Source organism: Strix uralensis, chromosome 5, assembly GCF_047716275.1.
Source record: "Strix uralensis isolate ZFMK-TIS-50842 chromosome 5, bStrUra1, whole genome shotgun sequence".
Taxonomy (NCBI): domain Eukaryota; kingdom Metazoa; phylum Chordata; class Aves; order Strigiformes; family Strigidae; genus Strix; species Strix uralensis.
The window spans coordinates 65,098,808-65,119,099 of record NC_133976.1 but is presented as its reverse complement, the minus strand read 5'-3'; the positions used below and the strand labels follow the sequence as shown (position 1 = coordinate 65,119,099).

Here is a 20,292-nt window from a genome sequence, read left to right as displayed (position 1 = left end):
AGGTGGTTGCAAGTTGCATGATAGAGATGGATATCTCACTTGAAACATGGCTTTATCCCTGCAAAATACTGTCGCACACACATACATATCTTATTGCAAATATCTTTTAAAATATTGCCTGGGAGAATAGATGATAAAAGTACAAACAGAAGTGAAATGCCTTTGTAGGGTATGTTTCTTGGGTAATTCCCTGTGTGGTAGCATGATAGCTGTAGTTGTGGCTAATTAGTAAAAGAAACAACCGGCTTTTGGTTTTTTGTTCTTGTAGGTTTTCTTTTCCTGCCTGCCCCCCCAGTACCTGCAGAGATCAAACCCAGAAAGGCAGCCTAATATTTTCCTGAAAGTAAACTTCATTTAAACCTTGGCTTCTGAAACCTGTCCCAGGATGGTTTTGAGAAAGCTGCAAGCTCTGAACACTTCAACTGACTTGTGTGGCTGTGGCTGCAGGGTTTGACTGGGAGGACACAGAAAGAGATCGGAAACTGATAATGTCTACAGCTGTAGGAGATACCTTCAGTAAATAGTTGGACAGTTGTTGCTGTTAGACCTGAGCAAAAAGCCATGGAACCAGGAAACATGCTACAAATGTGATCAAAAGTTGTGTGAGGCTTTTGTTTCTTTTTAATGAATGCTTTTTATATAAAAAGAAATACCCAATCTGGGATAAATTGGTTTGAGTAATATTGGTTAGTGTTTCCTTTAAGCAAAAAAGATAGTCAGCTTCTAGGTTGCAGGGGGTCCTTCAGTTTTTATTTTTGTTTCCTGCCTCCCCAATGTGGTTATTTAAGAATAAGCAGTGAGATTTCAGAAAGTATTTCTTTCTTCCCCCCCCTTTTCCAAATCCACATCACTTCTAGTTCCCTGGAGAGCTAAGCATCATGACTGAAAGTTTCTGTCACAGCTGGTGTGTGGACCAGGGATTTTCAAACCACTTGATACTGAAGCTCCAAGTTGTCTGCTGAACAGAAAAATTGGTGTGAAGAACATGTGTATGTTGATTATGCTGACTCTTATATCTTGTCCCTATTCTTTTCAGATACTTTGCAAGAGAGGAGAATTGATAATGTCTTCAGAACATGGAGCTAACAAACGGCATCATAACCCAGTGGACAGTATATGCAGAAAGATCAAATCTATCCAAATGATGGACCAAGTCTCTAACCCTGCTTTGCAGATACCGAAATTTCAGTCACGGAACTTTGACAGTCCACAGTGCAATATAAAAAAAAATCTAGAAGAAATACTGAAGAAAATAACTTCTAAAAGTCATGATAGTACTGATCCATGCTTAATCAGTCCCAGCAGTGACAGCGTTTTCTCTGCAGACATGCAGGTGCTGTCGCCTTATCTCAGGCGTATCTCTGATTCTCGTTCTGCAAGTGCTACCTTTTCAGTCATTAAAAGCAAAGAGAGATCCAGAAACTCATGGATGCCAGTATGCCACGTGGAGGACTGTTCTCCATATTATTTCAGATCCGGAGATGCTAATACCCAGAGCAAAATGTGTGCTTTATCAAATACTGAATCTAAAGATGTGCCTCACGAACAGAAGTATCTTACGTCAAGTCCAAATTTATATTACTTCACATCTGATAAAAAGTCAGAAAGTGCTGTGCTCCAATCTCCTGTGCCAAAGAGATTATCTTCGAGTGAAAGAGGTAAAAAATCCGGGGGGAAAAACCCTCCCACTCCAAAATCCTAGACATCTGAACATTCAGCATACATAGATGACATTTATTTACTACTTAAACTAGTAATGATACAGTTTAGAATCACTTAAATCTAATAAGACTGCAAAATGAGCTGAGTAAAATATTAAATTTTCTCCAAAAAATAGTAATGTGAATGAGCAGTGAGGAAGTAATGAGTCAAGTCAAAAACTTTTTCAAATTTGCTAATTCCTTTCTGTGGATAAGAGATTTGGCTAATAATTTAGTCTGCCTTTAATATTAAAAGGTAAATGACTTTGGGGTTTTTGGGTTTTTTTAACTATTGTTTTATTAATAATGTGACCATGATGATTTTGCTACAATATAGCTGAGGGGGGAGGGAAGAAATAGCTGGCCTCTTAAAATATTCTGGTTTATATGTTTACTTCATGTAAAAGAATAGCCAAAGTTGCCCAAAATGCATGTGTAGAAGTAGATGCATAAACCAGTTTCCAACTCGGAGGCTCTGGCTATGAAGAGTTCCTGGTGTTATTTGGCAGTAAAAGCTCTTGTTTTATTGGGGTGGGGGTGGGAGAGAGCTGGCTGGTCGTTTTTGAGTTTTATATCATCTTTTTTAAAAAAAAAAAATCTTTAAGAAGTGCCATTCAAGCTGTTGTGTGCTATGTGTGCTTGTGCTATTACAAACATAATATTGTTGCACCACAGCTTCTAACTACAAAGTTACTGTGAGCAAATAAAGATGGACAATAACAAACTTACCCTTCATAGGATGGAAGCAGCCAGTGGGGTACAGAGCTGACAACACGTATGATGTGAGCTTGATCTGTGAAGAAGACCTACTGACCACTATCTTCTGTGCATGTGACATAGAGCATACAGGTTTGACAGTGGCTTTTCATGGCTCCATTTTATTCTCCTCTCAACACATTTTCAAGGCTGAGGTCATGTTATGATTCCTGAGACATGCCAATCTGTGACATGCTTAGCCTAACTAGCTCACTTAGCTAGGTGGCTGTATGTGTGGCAGATGCAGAATAAATGTCTGTGCCTCTTCTGCATGGTGCCTGTCTCTTCCCTCATCCTCTTCCCCCCCCACCCCACTGCTGATCTTTGCTGTATTTTAGTGCAGAGGAAGTAGAGGAGCAACATGCTTCTAGCAATCAACCTTATTGGAAATGACTGTTTATTTCTTTTACACTATTTCCTGTTAGAAAAGAGAGCTTTGGGAAACTTCAGAGCAAGAGATAATTCCTCTGATTTCCACCTGACTAAAAGTTGTAGAGAAAGGAGTTGTCCAGCAGAGTAAGATAATGTCAGTCCCAGGGTTTGCCCAATTTGATAAAAGACCTGAAAGTAGTAACATAACAAGTGTGCTGAGTTTGATCTTCTTAAACTGAAGTCCACAAAACTAGTAAACTGGACTTTCACACTTCTGTATTTGAAAAACCAAACAGAAGGTCTAAACTATTCCTTTCCAGGTTACACTAGAGCTGCAGGGATCAATTGCTTGTCTACAGCTCTTGAGGCCAATTGAATACACAGTAGTGCACATCAGTAGCATGCCCTTTTACAGCTTGTTATAATGGCCTACTAGACTTCAGAGTCTGATGTGTGGACACCTGTATCTATTTTAGGAAAAGTAGCAGTTTCCAAGATAGTTGATTATTTGAGACATACAACTAGTCGGGGATCGGAAGATAGTGGTCTTGAAGAGCTGTGCAACATGCTTGACCCAGATCAGAAAGATGTTTCTGTGGACCTGGAAACATATCATGCCATCATGAAAGAATGGATTGAAGACTGTAAGAGAAAATGGTAATAGCTTTTTATCAATCTACCCCATAAAAGCTTCTGTGAAACCAGGAGAGTAAAAAGTTCTCCTGTGGCTTGCACCTTCTGTACTCTGGAACGAAGATGGTATCAGGACACTGACTGCAGTGTGGGTTTTGGCTGAAAGCTTTTAAATGTTAAAAAGTTGGTAAGCAATCCAGTGTCATGCTGATTTTGTGACTCTTCATGCTTCTTTGTTTCAGGGAAGATGGTGCCATCAAGGAACCAATGGCAAGCATGGAAGACCCAGAATTTAAAACATATCAAAACACCTCTGGAGGTGCAGACCATTTTATTCAATTTTTATTTGGGAAAACTCCATTTTCTTACTCTATAACCAAACCCCCCACCTTTTTCAGCAAAAAAGACACATGTCCAGATGAATGTTACATCAGGAAGCTTGGAGGCCTTTGGGGGTGATGTATCTAGAGGAGACATGTAAGTTCATTTAAGCAGTTCTTCCTCAGAATTTAGTACTCCTAGCTTTGAATTACTTGAGAGCAGTTCCTAGAACTGCTGTTGCAGAAAACTATCTTGGCAGAGTTTCTAATGTTGACCTTAGTCTGCACTAGCTCTTGATGCTATCATGTTCTTCCTCACAGCTTCTTCTCAGACTTAAAAGCACACTAGTAATTGTTCCTACTGATATCTTGGTCCTTCTGTGTACGTTTGCCTTTTTAATTCTCTGTGGTCAGAGTTTGCCATGTGTTTCTTTTCAAACTGGTTCCTTGCCTCTCCCAAGTTCTTAGATGTATGATAATAGAAGACATTATCTCCTGAAAATCTGGTCCTTGGTTTTGTTTGGGTTTTTTAATAGGCATGACTGACTTGGATTCTGTTAATAGTAAAGCACTTATCTTTGAAACTTCTGGTGTTTGTTAACTTTTGCATTGTATGCATAGTCAAAAATCTTAAGATCTGCTTTCTGATGCTTCCCTATCATTTCTCAGGATCTCAGAAGGGTGATTCTTGTTCAAGTTGCAGTTGAAAGCATAAGTGGGGGATGGTCTAGGGGAAAAGAAAGGATCCAGCAATTTTGGAGTTAACACAGAAGTATTGGTGATAGCCAAAGAGGTGATTAGCAAAAGCTTAAGACGCTGTCATGCAGACATCCAATTGCAGGGAACATTTAAAAAAAAAAAGTGTTTAAAAACAAAATGGTTGTTAGAGAACTGATTTGAAGATGATCCAATATCTCTTTGCAGAGCAAATGACAGAACACTGTAGCGTTATAAGTATTCTGTGGGCTCTCCTTTCACCTCTGCGATAGCGCAACACAGCATCAGGATTTTTAGAAAAGTTGAAATTAAATCAAATTGCCTTTCTCAATCTTTCCTGGTTTTGTTACTGGAACAGGGAGACTTCTGACTTGATAACCTGTGTTGCGGACCTGCAGTACAGCAATCAGAAGCTTCAGGAAGAGAATAACAAACTGAAGCTCACACTGGAAGCTGTGGATGAGACCAACAATAAGCTACTGGCAGATAATAAGGATCTACATCAACAAATAAAAAGGTGGGAGACCCTGATGGCACCAGGTCTACAGTGTAATGGCTGTGGGCAGACCTATCTTCTTTCAAGTGGTCCAGCCTTGCTTTATGCTTTTAGCCTCACTGGTGCTTCAAGACAGCAACTTTCTTGACTTAATGTAGTATCTGTAAGGTTTAATCATCTTGCCTGATTGTTCTGCTCTGTACCTCCTGGTTCTTATAAAATCAGTCATTTATCTTATGAAATGAGCATGAGATACTACAGGTGCACACAGGCAAAATCTTAGGGTAAAGCAAAATCAAACAAACCTAAAAAAAAAGGCGGGGGGGAAGCTTAATATTACTAAGAGACTAGCCAAGCACTGGAAGGCTTCCAAAGCTAGACCACAGACTTGCTGCCAAGCAGAGGGGAAATGGTCACATAAGAGCTATTTTGCTAGTCCCTTGAGGAACTAACATGAGTTGTCTCGCTAGCTTAGTATTACTGCAGCCTGGGGATGCATGCCATGAGTATGAGCCTGTTTTTACAGTGAGTTTATAATGCTCATCTGACCCAATTAATTCAAATGCGAGATAGTTATGTCAACTGCCAAACCACTCCCAGTATCTTCTGGGAAGATTAAGGCAAGAGTCCTGCAGTGTAGCTGCATAGGATGTGTGCCCTCATGTTGGACCATGTGCTCTGGGGTGTTCTGCAGCTCAGAGCAAGCCAGGAAAAGGGCCTTGCCCCACTGGTTAAATATATGTTGTTTGGGGTATCAGATCAGGATAAGAAAATGATGCGGAGCTTATCCTTGAAAACTGAACTGAAATTATTTCTGTAACTGCTAACAATAAAGCATTGTAAAGATGTGTTTATGTGCTCAGGTAACCTGATATATTTGACTGTGACAAGCTAGATTTTTAGGTGGATGCAAACAAAAGCATGCTATCTTGGATGCTGTATTTGCCTGGAGTTTCATCCCTTACTGTGAGAGTGTAAGGGGGTGATAAATAGAGGGTGAATCCATGAGCCTTTATTTACTGGACAAAACCAACGGGCTTAAACTTGATTGTTGCTCTTCTGTAAAGTATCTGTGCCAAAGAATAAGTCCCTGGTGGCTTCTAAAAATAATGTTCTTGGTATTTCAAGCCTATCTAATGACCAACAGTAACTTGCTAAAGGTTCTTGGATTTACTTCCCCCCACGCAGCATCCAGCATTTTGTGCTGAAAGCCAAATCACTGGAAGAAGAGCTAGAAGAAGCAAAAAACAACCTGAACCTGTCAGAAGAGATGAGACAGCAGATTCTCTGCCAGAATAAACAGCTAGTAGGTGCTTTTATTTCTTTGCTTACACTATACAGCATGTCACACCTTGCTGTAACAATGGCATGACCGCTCAGACTGTAAGAACCAGCAGCATGACCTTCTTAGTACCAGTAGGTACTAAGGCTTTTTGAGAATGTTTGAAATGTGTTTTATTAGTGTTACGAAAACACCGTGAAATTTTTTCATGGTTTCTTTAAACTATTGTCTGTTACAATGAAGAAGACAATTAAAAGGCATAGTTTGGCATATAATTATGCCTAAAGGGAACAGGTCTTGTGCTGCCATCACTGAGCCCTCTCTGTTTTGAAGTTGTGATATTCTGCCAGAAATTCATGTGACTTTTCTAGAACCAGTAGGGACAGGACACTCTGTTCAGATGTCCACACAAGATGTCCATATGGGCTGGCAGATATGATAAAGGCCTATCAGAAACCTGTCCATTCTGGACTGACAGCTGGAAGCCAGGTAGCACACCTTGGCATGTCTCAAAGGGCACAAGCTGCCTATGTGAGTGTCTGAATTGTACCCCAGGTGTCTGAGTAGCAAAGCCTGTGTGAAAGGTGTAAAGCAGTCTGGTAATGAGGCTGATGTGGCTGCAGGTTTAGCAGGTGTTGACAGACACCAGAGCTAGGCTCTCTGATCATTTGTTTGCTTTGCTGCCATGTGTGTTGTTCACACTACAGTGGCATCTCTGTGTGTTGCTGTGTGGGTGTAGCTGTAAATTGGTGTTCCATAGCTCTGTGTGCTGCTGATAGTGGGTATTTAGAAATCAAAAAAAGCCTTTCATGCTGAGCAAGAACACAAGATTTTTTTTTGGTGCTATTCTGCTGCAGTATGTTTATGTTTTTGTTTGGCTTTAATTTGAGATTACATGCATAATTCACCTTGTGAGAAGGAGGTGGGGTGGGAGAGAGAAATATTATCAGAAGTTTTGTAGTTGTGGTTATAAGTCCCTTAGATACTGTTCCCTGCGCAGTGGAGGCACAGAGTGGGATACTACTACCTTTCTTCATATCTGATGTGAAAAAAGCATAGTGTGGCACACAGGCTTTCCAGATTTGTCTTAACTCAAGCATGAGAACAACTAGACTTGCTCACTCTGGCATTGAATACGTCCTTCCTGTCATCTAATGGTTTGAGTTTTACTCTGATTTGAAATGCCTGTGTCAAACCCTTCAGTGACAATTCATGAGCTGGACCAGTCTCAGCACTCCCATTTTTGCTGTGGTCTCTGAAGCAAAAGAATATGAAACCGCAGCTTCATGTTGGGCTCTGGATGTGTTTGTGGTCTGTTGCTTTTTGGCTTTGAATGTTGAACTAGACATGCTAAAAACAACTATTTTGTTTTTCTCTTTTTTCCTCTCTTTATTTTTTTTCCCCTCTCTAAATAAACCTGATCAGGAAAAAGAAAATCAGTCTCTCATCATCAAAATTACTTCTCTCCAGGAAGAGGTAAAATAAATCATGACTTTGCAAGTACATGTTCTTGACTAGCTAAAGCTCAGCATTAAGAAGTGAAATGTTTATCAAACTTTGAAGACTGACATGCTAATTAGGGTATCAAAATACCTTACATTTTACAAGGATGACTTATCATAAAACTTTATATCCTGAAGTTGCACTGTGCTTCAGACTTTCCATCTGCTGGGTAACTACGGATACAAGATTGGGGAAGTGTGGGGAACAGGGACAAACAGCTGCTTTTTCCCTCTTTTTCAAAGTTTTATAGACAAATATTTCTGGTTAACCTCACTGTAAATATACTAACTCTATTGAAATAATCTCCATATAATACTTTTCATTTCATGTTCACTTCTCTTTCCCTCTTTAAGATTCAAAGGAGGAGCCCTATATAGAACTGAAAAAAAAAATAAATATGCAGTGGCTGGGGGTTCCACTCACAGATGGACCCATCGACACTGGCCAAGGACCTACAGGAAGTCTGTAGGGAATATACTGCTAATGGAGCTATATCTCTAGGCTCTCCTTTTTTCTTTTTTCTTTTTTTTTTTTCCCCTCAGAGGAGAACTATTCATTCTTACTTTTATTTATTTCATTAAAGTAAATATTTTATAAACCAGTTTTTATCAGGTAATAAAGTTATAAATACTTGCTTACAGCCTGTATTTTAGGCCGTTGAGGATGAAGTAGAGCAACAGTTTAAATCATACATAGTAATGAAAAGAAGCACCTCATGGATTCAGGAATCTATTGCCTGTTATAACAATATGGTAGCTGTTGTTCTTTGCGTGTTTTCAGAAAGATTAGTCTTTCTGAAAAAGCTCATAAGTCCAAATAGCTGTTAAATGGCCTCTTTCTAAAAATAATTCTCATTCTGCAGGCCTGAAAGCGTTTCTTTAGCTTTCTAGGTCTGGTAGTGCTTATGGGGTTTTGTCATTTAACAGTGCTCTGGAGAAATGAGGGGAAAAAGAAGCAGAAACAGTTTCAGTGGGGCAAGCACATACAATGTATGTGCGTAAATGCTGGTAGTGCTTTAGAGTAGGCAGTAGCTTGGGGGTGGAGATGTCATTTTGCCTAGTTTCTTCAAGGAGAAGCTGTCAATCCATTCAGCTGTGCCTAAACACTTTGTATCTTGTTCAGAATATTAGGAATAGCATGGACACCGATGGATTTCAAAAGAAGATTTTGGAGCTGTCTAAAAATGCAGCAGAGCTTCAAGTAAGCATGTCAACTCTAGAAGGAATGAAAAGACAACCTATAGTTTATTTGAGTCTAGTGAGGGGAATTTCTACCTCTGGATGGTAGACAGCCATGAACCTGCCTGTATTAAGCAGTACAATCATAGCTTGGACAGTGTGACAGCTTTGACTAAGTTGCTGTTTGGAGGCTAAAAACTGGGCTAATATAAACAATCCACAGTTCCATTCTTTCCTATAAGTTAAACCTCTAGGAAACCTTTTCCCTCCTGTTTGAAAAAATATGTTAGAAAGTCATGCCTTGCTGGAATTATTACCCTGGACAGACAAGAGGAAACAAAGGTGACTGTGAAAGCTGAGAAGTCTTTCACTTTTAACTGGGTACAAGATTTGAACTTTGAAACAGACCATGTAGCATATTTGAAGAAGAGTTTGGTTTTTCTAAGCAAGGAATCTTGATACCCTTTTTCCCTTCCAAGTAGGAGATAGGAACAGACTTGTATTATAGTGCATACTGATGATTGGAATTATTTTTCATCATTTCATTCCTTAGATCCAAGCACATATCTATGAGAACACTGTGGTGAATAAAGAGGCAAGCTTGATCCAGGTTGGTTCTTTTACTTCATTACTGTCTTGACTGAAAATACTGACTGTGGGATGATTTGTAAAAAGGCAAGGCAATAGTCTTCACTGTGGCACTTTTATTTCTACTGTTCTCACACTACAGAACCTGATCCTATAAATGGCTTCAAAGTAGGCGAGATCTGCTTTAGGACCTGGTTATAAGTCAGCATAATTAAAGGTTTCAAGATTTTTCTTTTTAATTAAAAAAAATCACAACCTATTAAAACAAAACAAACTTGCAAACTCGAGAAAATTGTAGAAAGATTTCTAAATGCTACTTCCTTCAATGGCTGGCAGAAGAACGTACCTTCCTTTTGTGTCTTTTACTTAAAGTGCTTTAATTTTTGTGTCAAACCAGAAATGGTGATTCAGAGCCCATTGGAAAAGCAAAATTGTCCTTTCTTATTACTGAGGTGTAATTATCTAGGCTTTGCTGAAGAATGAACATTTCTGATGTTGTTTTTAAACTTGTATTTTGTATTAGAAAATAAAGACATGAGACTACATAAGGGTGTTGGCATTCTCTGGATTCATGAATTATGCAAACATCCTCTAGGCTAATTTCTTAGCCTTTCTATTTAGCATAACATGTTCTAAATCAGCTGATGAAATATTTGACTATTAGGCTGTCTGCAAAAATGAGTGCACCTGAATTCAAATAATGACAAGAGAGAACCTAGCTTCAGTGTGATCCAGCGGATAATTTTGTAGCTGAGTGGTTTTTTTAATAGGATTTTTTTTCTTGCCAGAAGCAGCTTAAGAGCGCAAATTAACTTTTTCTTTTTAAAAAAAATATCTTTCTCTTTCTCTTCCTCAAATGATGCAAAGCTTTTTTGGCTTCTGTAGTATCCTTTTGTTTTAAAAAAGCTTTTTTAGTCTATTGACAAAATGGGAATTTTGAAAGCAGACTGCTAGATTGCATGTTCTTGTAGGTAAAGGTGACTGCTTTGTATAATCCTGACGAAACTGGTGTGAAAAACTGACTTTTCTTGGCATTAGGATTTGTGGGATAAGGATTTACCTGTAACTAAAAAACCCTCTCATAGCTCTTTGTCCAAAGATAGATTAGATAGGATTGATGGTCAATGAAAATTATTATGGCAACCTTTCTTTTCCAGGCCTGCAGAAGGTATGTGAAGATAGAAAACACTTTAATTTTTTTCCTTCTTTTTTTTTTTTTTTTTCCTGGGGGGAAGTGAGGGTGGGGGTGGTGTTTGTTTTGGTTTTGTGGGGTTTTTGTTTGTTATTTAGCTTTCAGCACCATACATCAGTTGTCTCTGCCAAGGCTAGAAACCTGGTTCTATAACCTCACTTTTCTTGCTTAGCTTTCTGTGTATTTCATCTCTTTCAAAAAACTCAAATATTTTTAAAGAGGAAGAGTAGGAAGAAGTCATAAAAGGGGTGAGAGGACCAGAAGTCCTACTTGACGTTCCTAATTTCTCTAAGAAATTCTCTGTTTGTGCAGTGTCTTCTATTTTAATGGCATAACATGACTGAAGCCGATTGCTAGTTTGTGAAGCTAAGAAGGCTGCTACTTCTACTAACTCCTCAGTCTTACCATGAGGGTTGGTACGTTCTGTATCAGCCCTTCCACTAGGCCTTCTGCAGCGCCCTTCACTCTATGCCTTTAATCATGAAAACTAATGAGAGTAAACTCAGAACCTTGAAACTTGTTTTAAGGGTTCGTTGGGATTAACACTCATGTCAGTCATAATATAGTCCAGGTTTTCAGCTAAAACTAGAGCCCTTCTGTCTAGCTTAATCTGCTACTGCTGACATAGAAACCAGGTAAGTAATAAATTAAAACACAGTACCTGGAAAGAGTTTTTCTGTCTCCTTAATTTTAGGAGTTACATAGAAAAGGTTTTCCGAGTGCTTTCTGTTAGATAATATGCAAGGTAATTGACTGTATTCTTTTAAATTTGCAACTGTATTTGTTATGTAAAATTAAGTTGCTGCTCAAACCTAAATTGTACAGTTTACTGCTGTGATGTAGGATTGACTATAGTGTTATTTTGGTTACAAAGCATCATAGCCATAAGCATTACAAACGCACTTCAGCATGCTAGTTGTCAGGTTGTGTACTTTAAAGGTTCTTTTCTCCACAATCTCTGCAGAAGGAGCAGGACATCAAAGAACTGAAGTTAACCATCGTGGAGTGTTCCTCAATAATAGAGGTATGGGACCGAGTTTAGTTTTTGGCTATGAGCAGAAAGCATGCATATCCTATGCTTATTCTGCATGACGAACTAACACTCTAACCAGGTCTGATGTATGTTTTAGACTTTGCGGGCAGAAAAAAATAAGCTACTGGAGAACATGCAACACATGCAGCAAGAGCTGATCTCGTGAGTATTGTGAACAAGTCCCAGGAAATGGAGTTCATCAAAAGTAAAAAAAGGCTGATACAGACTTTTTTTTTTTCCTGCTTCTTTTAGAAATGGGTTGAGTTTCCCATTGTGTAAATTTAACAGTAATATTCCTGAAGGGATGAATTCACTGCACTGTGAACTGGAACTTGCTCAGTTTTCTGAGGTATGAATCAAATCTTTATTGAATCTCATCCCACTTGTCTTGTATCAGTAAAGGAAGAACAAAGCTCATTCCTGGTAGATAATTAGTAACCTTGGAACTTAAAGCCATTAATCCTAGCACTCAAGCATAGAATGTGAAGGTTACAATGTTGTCCCAAGTACATTGGAGAAAGTCCAAAGCAAACAAAACACTGAGATCTAAAAAATGAGACCTACAAAGTAAATCTGGAAGAGTTGGGGTCATGCATTTAACTGGCAGAAGAACAGACTGATAGAAGATATGAGTTTTCAAATGTATAAGGGCTATTATGCTGGGAAAAGTTATAGTCTGTTTCTTGTACTGCTTATACTGGACATGAATGATGATTTTCAATTGAGGAGGGAACACTTCTTTTTCCTTGCAGTCTAGTGTAGTGAAAAAGAAAAGTAAGCATCTTGACAAGGTTGTGAAGTCTTCATCTAATTTATTCTTTAAAAACTCTGATAAGCATTAGGTACCAATCCCTTGCAGGTACAACAATCCTGTCCAGCTTCTTTTTTTTTTTTTTTTTGTTCCCCGCCCCGCCCCCCCGAGGTCTTTGGATAGTGGCTTGGAGGAGGACAGGAGAGGCATCCTTCTGATGCAGGCTGACAAAATCTTAGTACTGTGGCTGAGCCTTTTGGTTTGGAGTTAGTGTCCCCACTGTCCTCTGCAGAACACCCAGCAGGTGGCTTGGTGACTTTTGGGAACTGCACTTTTGATCAGACACACTTCACATAACACTGGAATTTTGGTCTGTAATTTACTGTTCTCATAGCTTTCCAGCACTCCAATGGAGAACTACTGGAAAAAACCTATTTACATGTACATTATGGTTTTGGTTCAGAGTATCTGAGCTATCCTGTGCTCATTTCCCTAAAGACATTCCATGGAGTCCCATCCTTCCTTACAGTGCTGTCTTCCCTTCAGATGCGAGCTCTGCAGCAGAGCTGATAACAAATATATGCTATTGCAGTGATTTTTCTTGCAAGACTTCACCGTGCTGCTACTTCCTTTTGTACGTGGTGCATTTGCAACAGGAAAAATTCTACTAATGGACTAAAACTACAGGCCCAGAAATAGGAGGTTGTACTTGGCTAGGCAGCTCTGTTTCAAAAGTAACATATCCCGTATTGCAGCTCCCCACAGCTGTAGTGAGTGACTCCATTTACCTTTCAAATGCTGTAATGAGATGCAGTTCCACCAAATCACCTGTAAAGCAAGTAAGGGCTCTGCTTATTCATCACTTGGTAAAGCTTCTGAATAAAGATAACTAATTATTGACCTTCTCTTGCCTAATCCTGACATGAAAATATACGTTGGATCACTCAGCAGCTTGGCTGGCTTGCTTTTTTTAAATTCCCATGACATGATGGGTTTGAAAAGATTTTACAAGCTTCAAGTTTCAGTAGCTCTGACCTTCTGGCAAATACGATGCAGGGATACTTCAGAAAAGTCTAAATGTCACTGATGCTAGTTTGTAATAAGGAGATGTCAAAACAAGCTAGCTGGCTCTTCCATCTCTTCAAAGATTACCAAGACTGAATGGACGTCCCTGGATGAAACACTGGACCGTGAAGTGCTGGTTTTACTTCAGGGACCTGAATATGAGGGAGAAAAATTTAAGAGTATCATGCAAAACCTGGTCAGTGGCAGAGCTTATGTGAATAAGGATGTGGTCTTCTATCAGCCTTTTAATTAGGATTTCTCCAAGCATTGATAATTAGATCGTGTTTGTTCCTCTTGAAAAAATAAAAATAGCTTCTTTGGGGAGGGAGTAAGGGCATACTTACTCTAACAATATCACTTGGCACCTACTCTAACACTGTAACTTACAACCTGGGTAATTCTGGGCAGCATTGTGTCAGACTAGAAATGCCAGTGTTTGGACTGGGGGTTCTTTTGGTTTGGTGTTTTGTGTGTGTGTGGTTTGTTGTTGTTGTTATTGTTGTTTGGTTTTCCCCAGCAAGAGGAAGCCTCTGAGGCAGAGAAGCTTGTCATGACTTCTTTACAATGGGTAAAAGTTCCTGATGTGAACATGCAACAGGCTTGGGAAAGAAAACTTGTGGTAAGCAACTGTTCTCTGAAGCTATCTTAATGAAATTGTGGGGCTGTGCAAAAACTTAAGGTGGGTATCTTTCTGCTATGTATATTAATTACTTGAGATCATACCAGTCCATTTGGAGGTCCAGAATGGCTGTATGGAGAGAAATATCTTTTTTAACTTTTTTTTGAAGGAGGAAGGGGGTGATTGCTTTTCACTTAAATGCTGTACTTTTCCTGAGTTGTTTTGCGCAAGATCTCACTTTGTTAAAACTATGCTTGAAGGAAAGGGTAGATATAGCAAATCAATTTGAAGAGGAAAACGAGGTCAGATGACAACACTATATTTTGTGACCTATGAAGCTTTTCTGCCTACTGCATGTTTCTGTGTGCCTTGAGCACCCATCTTCCCCTGTACTCCGAGTCTGACTACAGTACTGGATGATTTCACCTTCAAAAGGAGGAGGGAGGTGGCTTTATAAGTGGCTTTCTAAATCAAAACCTTCATAGGGTTTGCTTTCTTTTGAAAGGCAAAGTTTTCTGCTTTTACTGGACACACTCCACAGGAGAAGCTTCTATAAAACCATATTTTACAACTTAATGTTGTATAATGTATTTCTACTATTCCTCATACCGCTTGTGAGGCTTGAAAGTAAAGACTTTTGCTCAAGGTAACTGGCAAAAGTAACTTCCTCATGTGGTAGCAGCAGCCTGGACACAGCTCAACTCTCTGTAACACAGTTCATCTCTCTGTAACAGCACAGTTTCTGAAATTTTTATCTTACTGGATGTAGCTTTTTCTCTAACCTCCTTCTTACTAATCTCGTTAAGAACACTGCTACAGAAAACTCCACTGAACTGTATATTAACTCTGTCTTTTGGCTCCTTAATAGATGCAAAAACCTGAATTCATCCCACTTGGGTAATAGCAGGTTGCATCAGAGTATGTGCTGTTTTAAGCTGTTAGCTTTTAAGCATTCTTTTCCTCTAGTACTACAAAATGTTGAGACTAGCCCTCTTCATCTTTCCTGGGCATGCAGGAGCAATCTTTGGAGCCATCCAGTCCTGCAGCCAGCTTTTTTAGTTTTTTCTTTTTTCTGTAAATCCTGAAAGCTTCCTTTTGGAGAAGTCACAAGTGTCTCAGTCTCTTGACCCTGGTGTGACTTTGGGGAGGCTTTAGGAAACTACTGCCTATTGCATTGCTGTAACTTTTTGATCTTGACTAAAAACTTCCTCCTTCAAAGATATCACAGCTGAAAAATGCTTGTAAACTTACCGTTCATGTTGGGATCGTATGCCTGTTAAACATGTGAAGCTTAAAAACTTCTGGTGTGGGTGTTGGAGTTAATTGTGGCAAATGAATCCTGTTCTGGCTCCTAGAGAGTGATGTGTTCGGAAACTAAGCTAACAGAGGATCAAAGAACAACAAGGTTCTTTTAAAATAAAAGGTCCTGTCCTTCTGGGACCTGTGGGGATGGGAAATGACTTCATGTCAAACATATCGTCTTCACCAAGCTAGAACAAGCCAGATGTGTGGGAAATATGGTATATAGAACTGAACAACAGTAAATCCAAAAATAGAAATATTCAAAGTAGTTTCTTCCAGCCTTAGAGCAAGCTTTCGTAGAAAAATGAATTAAATCTTGGACCATGCACTATCACTTGAAGCCTAAACACTTCCCCACCATTTTCTGTGAAATATATCATGGACATGTTTTGCTGGGTTTTAGTATTTTTAAGTATGCTTTAACATATATTTTAGTAAAGTAAATTTTAAGTGTGCCTGTATTTTTGTGTGTATACACATGTATTTAAGCATATATAGATGATGATAGTAAAAAGGTTTTTTTGCCCTTCTCCTGCTGGAAGACTGGCACATGTGCCCTGGTAAGCCTATGCCACTTAGGTGTCAAAACCATGCTATTTCTAAGAGCAAGTGCTGCCTGCCTTGGCTGAGAAACTGATCTTCAGGATGTGAGCATTTGCACATGGTCGCATTCCATGTCATCCTAGTAAACCTATCTAGCAAAACTGCTCAGGCTTTTTTTTTTTTTGTAGCATGATACTTGATGTGTTATACTTTTTTGTTTGAAGCTCATGAACAACATGAGACTCTCAAGTAGGTAACGTGGCATGTATTTGTAGCATTGATGTTTTCCCCTTTCGAACTAATGTAAAATCCCAGAAATATGAACCTCAGTCTTACCTGACCTCTGTTTGGCTCTCATTAAGCATTCTTTAAAAGCTGAGGACTCTATTTTGTATGTTCAACTGAACAAGGTCAGAGAAAGAGGCCTGGATTCTTCTTTTTCAGTACTTTATGCTGCAAGTCATTGTTCAGAGAAATGCAGAGGGTGCAGTGTTACTTTAATGCTTCATTTTTACCCTCTTCTCCTTTTTCTTCCTACAAATCAGAGGTAAAGCTGAAAGCCTTTGCTACAGGGGTTATCCCTTGAGCAGATTTCATCTGCTAGGCATGTATTGCAAACTGAAATAAGGATTTCTTGGTTTGGGTTTTTTTTATTTTGCAGTAATACAAACTCAAATTGCTGCCAATGGACTTAGTTATACTTTGAGGAAAGGGTCACAGAAGTCTAAATTATCAGTTTTAGGGTTTTTTGCAAGATGGTCACTGTTAAAACTTCCCCTTATGAAATATGGTTTTTGTTGTTGTATCTGAGCATCTTGTGATGGAGTTTTTCTGGGGTGAGTTGTAAAGATTCCCTCATGGACCATGTAGTCTCCTGCCATGCCTACCATAAATATTTGCTAACTGTATATTTGTTTTACAAGGGATAAAGAAGGGGACTATCTGTGTACCCTAGATATTCCAGAAATAAAGGCCAAGAGTGACTTTTGACTTAGAAGTAACCTTTTCAAAAAAGTGGAAGCCATTTGTCAAATTGAACTAGCATACAGAAGGCTTATGTTTTCTTGTGCAAACTGTTATGCGTTTGCTCCATCTTAGAAAAAAATCTTAAAGTACTAACACTTGGCAGGATTCTAGCCTGTCTGTTCTCACATCCTGTCAGATTCAGGAGCTGGAAGGCACAGGTTTGAAGTTTAGGTAGCTTTGTTAGACTGCACAAAACACTGTTTTGTACAAAACAAACACCTGTTACTCCTTTATAGTATCTTCCATTGAAATATATTTTTTCCTCATTTATCTCTCTCTCTTCCCCAACCAGACGTTGTGCATCAAAAATAGACTAAATATTGTCAATCATTTACCTTCTTTATTGCTGATAGTATTGGATGTAGGTGATGAAACTAAATGGTGGAGCAGGGAAATCAATTCTCATCATGTAAATTGGGGCTCTGGTTTACTCTCTGGCTCTGCCCATCTAACCACATGGCAACTAAGCTTCAAAATTCCACAGGTTCTCAAGCAAGAACTAGGAGAAAAGAGACACCTTTGGATCCAGAAACTTCATCTCTTGGAAAAATACAAAGAATCCCTAGATAAGGATTTTATTCGAATGGCAGGGAACTTGAGGAGAACCAAGACAGAGCAACTTCACCTAAGGAGAGAGCTCTCTGCCAGGTACCGCTGCAAAGCATGTGTGTCTTTTGGTTTTGTTGGTTGCTTAGCTGTTTGGTGTGTGGGGGGTTGTTTTGTTTTTGGCTTGTGTTGGGTTTTTTGCCTTGTGGAACAAAGTTTACTGAATTCTGAAGACTTTTTTCAGAGAGGAAATTATCTGCTGTTTTGGGGAGTGGGTTTGGTTTTAGTATAACGTTTACACTATGTGGGAGTTAAGGTCTGTGTATGAAGTAACATGATCTTGGAGATGTCTTTGAAAACATCAGGGAGACCACAGACTGAGCAGTTAAAGCAAAAGGGCACTGCCTATCTAGCAGGTGCAACCACTATATAAACTGCTGATTTTGTGAGAAGCAGAAGACCTGTAAAATATATGCCTGAAGGTATTATTGCTTTGGGACAAAATTGCTAGCCCCAGACAATATAATGTTTTATTTTCTCTAGGGTATAGCTTCAATCAGTTATCTCATTAAATATGAAAATATAACTTCACATTTTAGTTTATTGGCACATGGTTCCTGATATGAGTTTTGATATTACAAATGTGGCAGCAAAAGACAGCAGGTGTAAACCTCTGCCTGTCCACCTTCCCTCCTCTCCTCAGACATTCAGGAAAGTAGCTACTCAAGGGGGTTTTGCCAGAACAACTAAATTTGTTGTCTTTGTGGAGCCCAGGCTTACTCCTAGTGTCAGCCTTCTGCTATGCTACACTGAATGTAAATTTTTGCACTCATGCCTTTACCTGGGATGGGGGTTTAAGCAGCTTCCTAGGGCTTACCATGCCTGAGAGCTAATGTGGAGCAGTCATACTGCACTTTTGCCTGACTTATCTTCCATTTAATGTTGTTAATGTAGACCTCCCACATGCTCTCCTTTCACTTGGAAAAGAGCTGATAAAAATACGGATGGCTTGGTTTCTTAAAGCTGCCTCTCTGTATCAAAATTGTTTGTGGTGCTAACAACAAGAAAAAAAAATATACGAAGGTGAATTAGCAAAGAAATGGGCAAAGGGTTTCTGCAGGGAAAAAGAAGGGCTTCCTAGAAAGCCATGATCTTTAGCACTGGTTCTGATGGCATCTGCTTGCTGTCAAGTGAAATACCTTCTGAAACACTGGGAAATGAATCTGATGAAGCTGTGTATCTGCAGTAATAGCTCCAGGGTATCTTTTCTAGAATGACTGACTCTATATCTGATTGCATTGTCTCATGGTTTGGGAGAAACAGTATTCTTTTGACCAAATTGCAAAATTTTGCCCCACTAAGCTCTTGCTCTTTGAAAGTTCTCTGGATATTCCACAAGCTTCCACTATGGTACCCAACTGGCTGAGGATGGCACAGCCATTGCACTGTTCAGCTGGGGACAAACCAGGGAAAACCTCCATCCCCTTCCTAATTCTTGAGCTGCTATAGAAAAGCTTTGTCTGCCTACTGGCTTGAATTGTGCTTAGCAAGAACTAAGTCCCTGGCACTGGATCCTGGGGAGCTGCAGTATGTAACAGCTGAATGTGGTTCTGGATGCGTGTCTCAATGACGAGCATGTGTCATCTCCCGGGCATGCCTGCTCTAAAACGTCAGTAACGGATTGTGGTTTATGCTCTGTCACCCCGCAGGCAACGTGAAATAGAAACTGTCAAACAGTTACAAGAAGAAACTGCTGGCCAGGCAGAAGCCCTTGGTTTAGAGCTGCAAAAAGCTACAAAGCAGCTTGAAGATGCCAGCAAACAGGTAAGGGACAGTCTAGTTCCTCCTACACAGGAAACAAGCAAGCAGATGCAAAAGGCTACATACAATGCATTGCTGCTCTTGGGGAAGGAAATCACATGTTCGGAATGGAGTGCCTCATTGCAAAAGTGGAACCAGCAGAGGAAGTAGAATTTGAGGGGGTGGTGACAACAGTTTGCTGATGAAAGAGGCAGCATTGCATATTTGTGGTGGCTTAAAAAAAAAAAGAAAAAAAACCCAAAAATAGCTTCCATACACAGTCCACCCCAATGTAAAAATGCAGAAGTTCACAAGGAGCTTTATCACTTCCTGAGAAAGAACAGAAGCAGTTTGGTTTCATTTACATGAACTGTAGAAGCTCCTTGTGTTAGCCAGGCTGGCTTGTTTTTGGTTTGGTTTTTTTTTTTTCTTGTATTCCCTTCTTTTTTCTTAAATATTGCTTTGTGCTTAGGCGGAGGATCAAGTTGAAGCCTTTCACTCTGCTTGTGAGGAAGCAGCATCCCTGAAATGCAAGTTAGAAGAAGCCATTTCTGAGCAGCAAAAACTCAAGGATGTAAATGCAGCTTTAACAAGCACTTGCCAGTTGCTCCAAGAAAAGGTGGAAGAGCAGAAAAGTGAGTAACTGCTGGCAGTGTGCCAGCATTCACTCTTGCATGGGCAAATCCTTTATGGTTTAGTTATGGCAAGGGTGAATAGGACAGAATTGCAGGTCATACAGTAAAATGCTCTGTGGAGCTCTCTTTTCTTTTTTCTCTCTCTCTTTTTTCTCTCTCTCTCTCTCTTTTTTCTCTCTCTCTCTCTCTTTTTTCTCTCTCTCTCTCTCTCTTTTTTCTCTCTCTCTCTCTCTTT

The 20,292-nt window shown here is 39.5% G+C and overlaps 1 protein-coding gene across 1 annotated transcript in view; it reads left to right on the top strand.

Moving 5' to 3' along the window:
* Positions 1-1,063: 1,063 nt before the first annotated feature.
* Positions 1,064-20,292, top strand: part of IRAG2 (inositol 1,4,5-triphosphate receptor associated 2) — a 40,094-nt gene continuing 20,865 nt past the window's right edge. Inside the window, exons 1-18 of the mRNA XM_074871364.1 lie at positions 1,064-1,658; positions 2,439-2,549; positions 3,305-3,485; positions 3,704-3,780; positions 3,860-3,938; positions 4,857-5,015; positions 6,183-6,300; positions 7,702-7,752; positions 8,902-8,979; positions 9,511-9,567; positions 11,702-11,761; positions 11,868-11,932; positions 12,023-12,119; positions 13,669-13,800; positions 14,104-14,205; positions 17,561-17,724; positions 19,332-19,446; positions 19,895-20,057. Of these exons, the coding sequence (XP_074727465.1) occupies positions 1,064-1,658; positions 2,439-2,549; positions 3,305-3,485; positions 3,704-3,780; positions 3,860-3,938; positions 4,857-5,015; positions 6,183-6,300; positions 7,702-7,752; positions 8,902-8,979; positions 9,511-9,567; positions 11,702-11,761; positions 11,868-11,932; positions 12,023-12,119; positions 13,669-13,800; positions 14,104-14,205; positions 17,561-17,724; positions 19,332-19,446; positions 19,895-20,057 (2,404 nt within the window). The remainder of the gene's footprint in view (positions 1,659-2,438; positions 2,550-3,304; positions 3,486-3,703; positions 3,781-3,859; positions 3,939-4,856; positions 5,016-6,182; positions 6,301-7,701; positions 7,753-8,901; positions 8,980-9,510; positions 9,568-11,701; positions 11,762-11,867; positions 11,933-12,022; positions 12,120-13,668; positions 13,801-14,103; positions 14,206-17,560; positions 17,725-19,331; positions 19,447-19,894; positions 20,058-20,292) is intronic.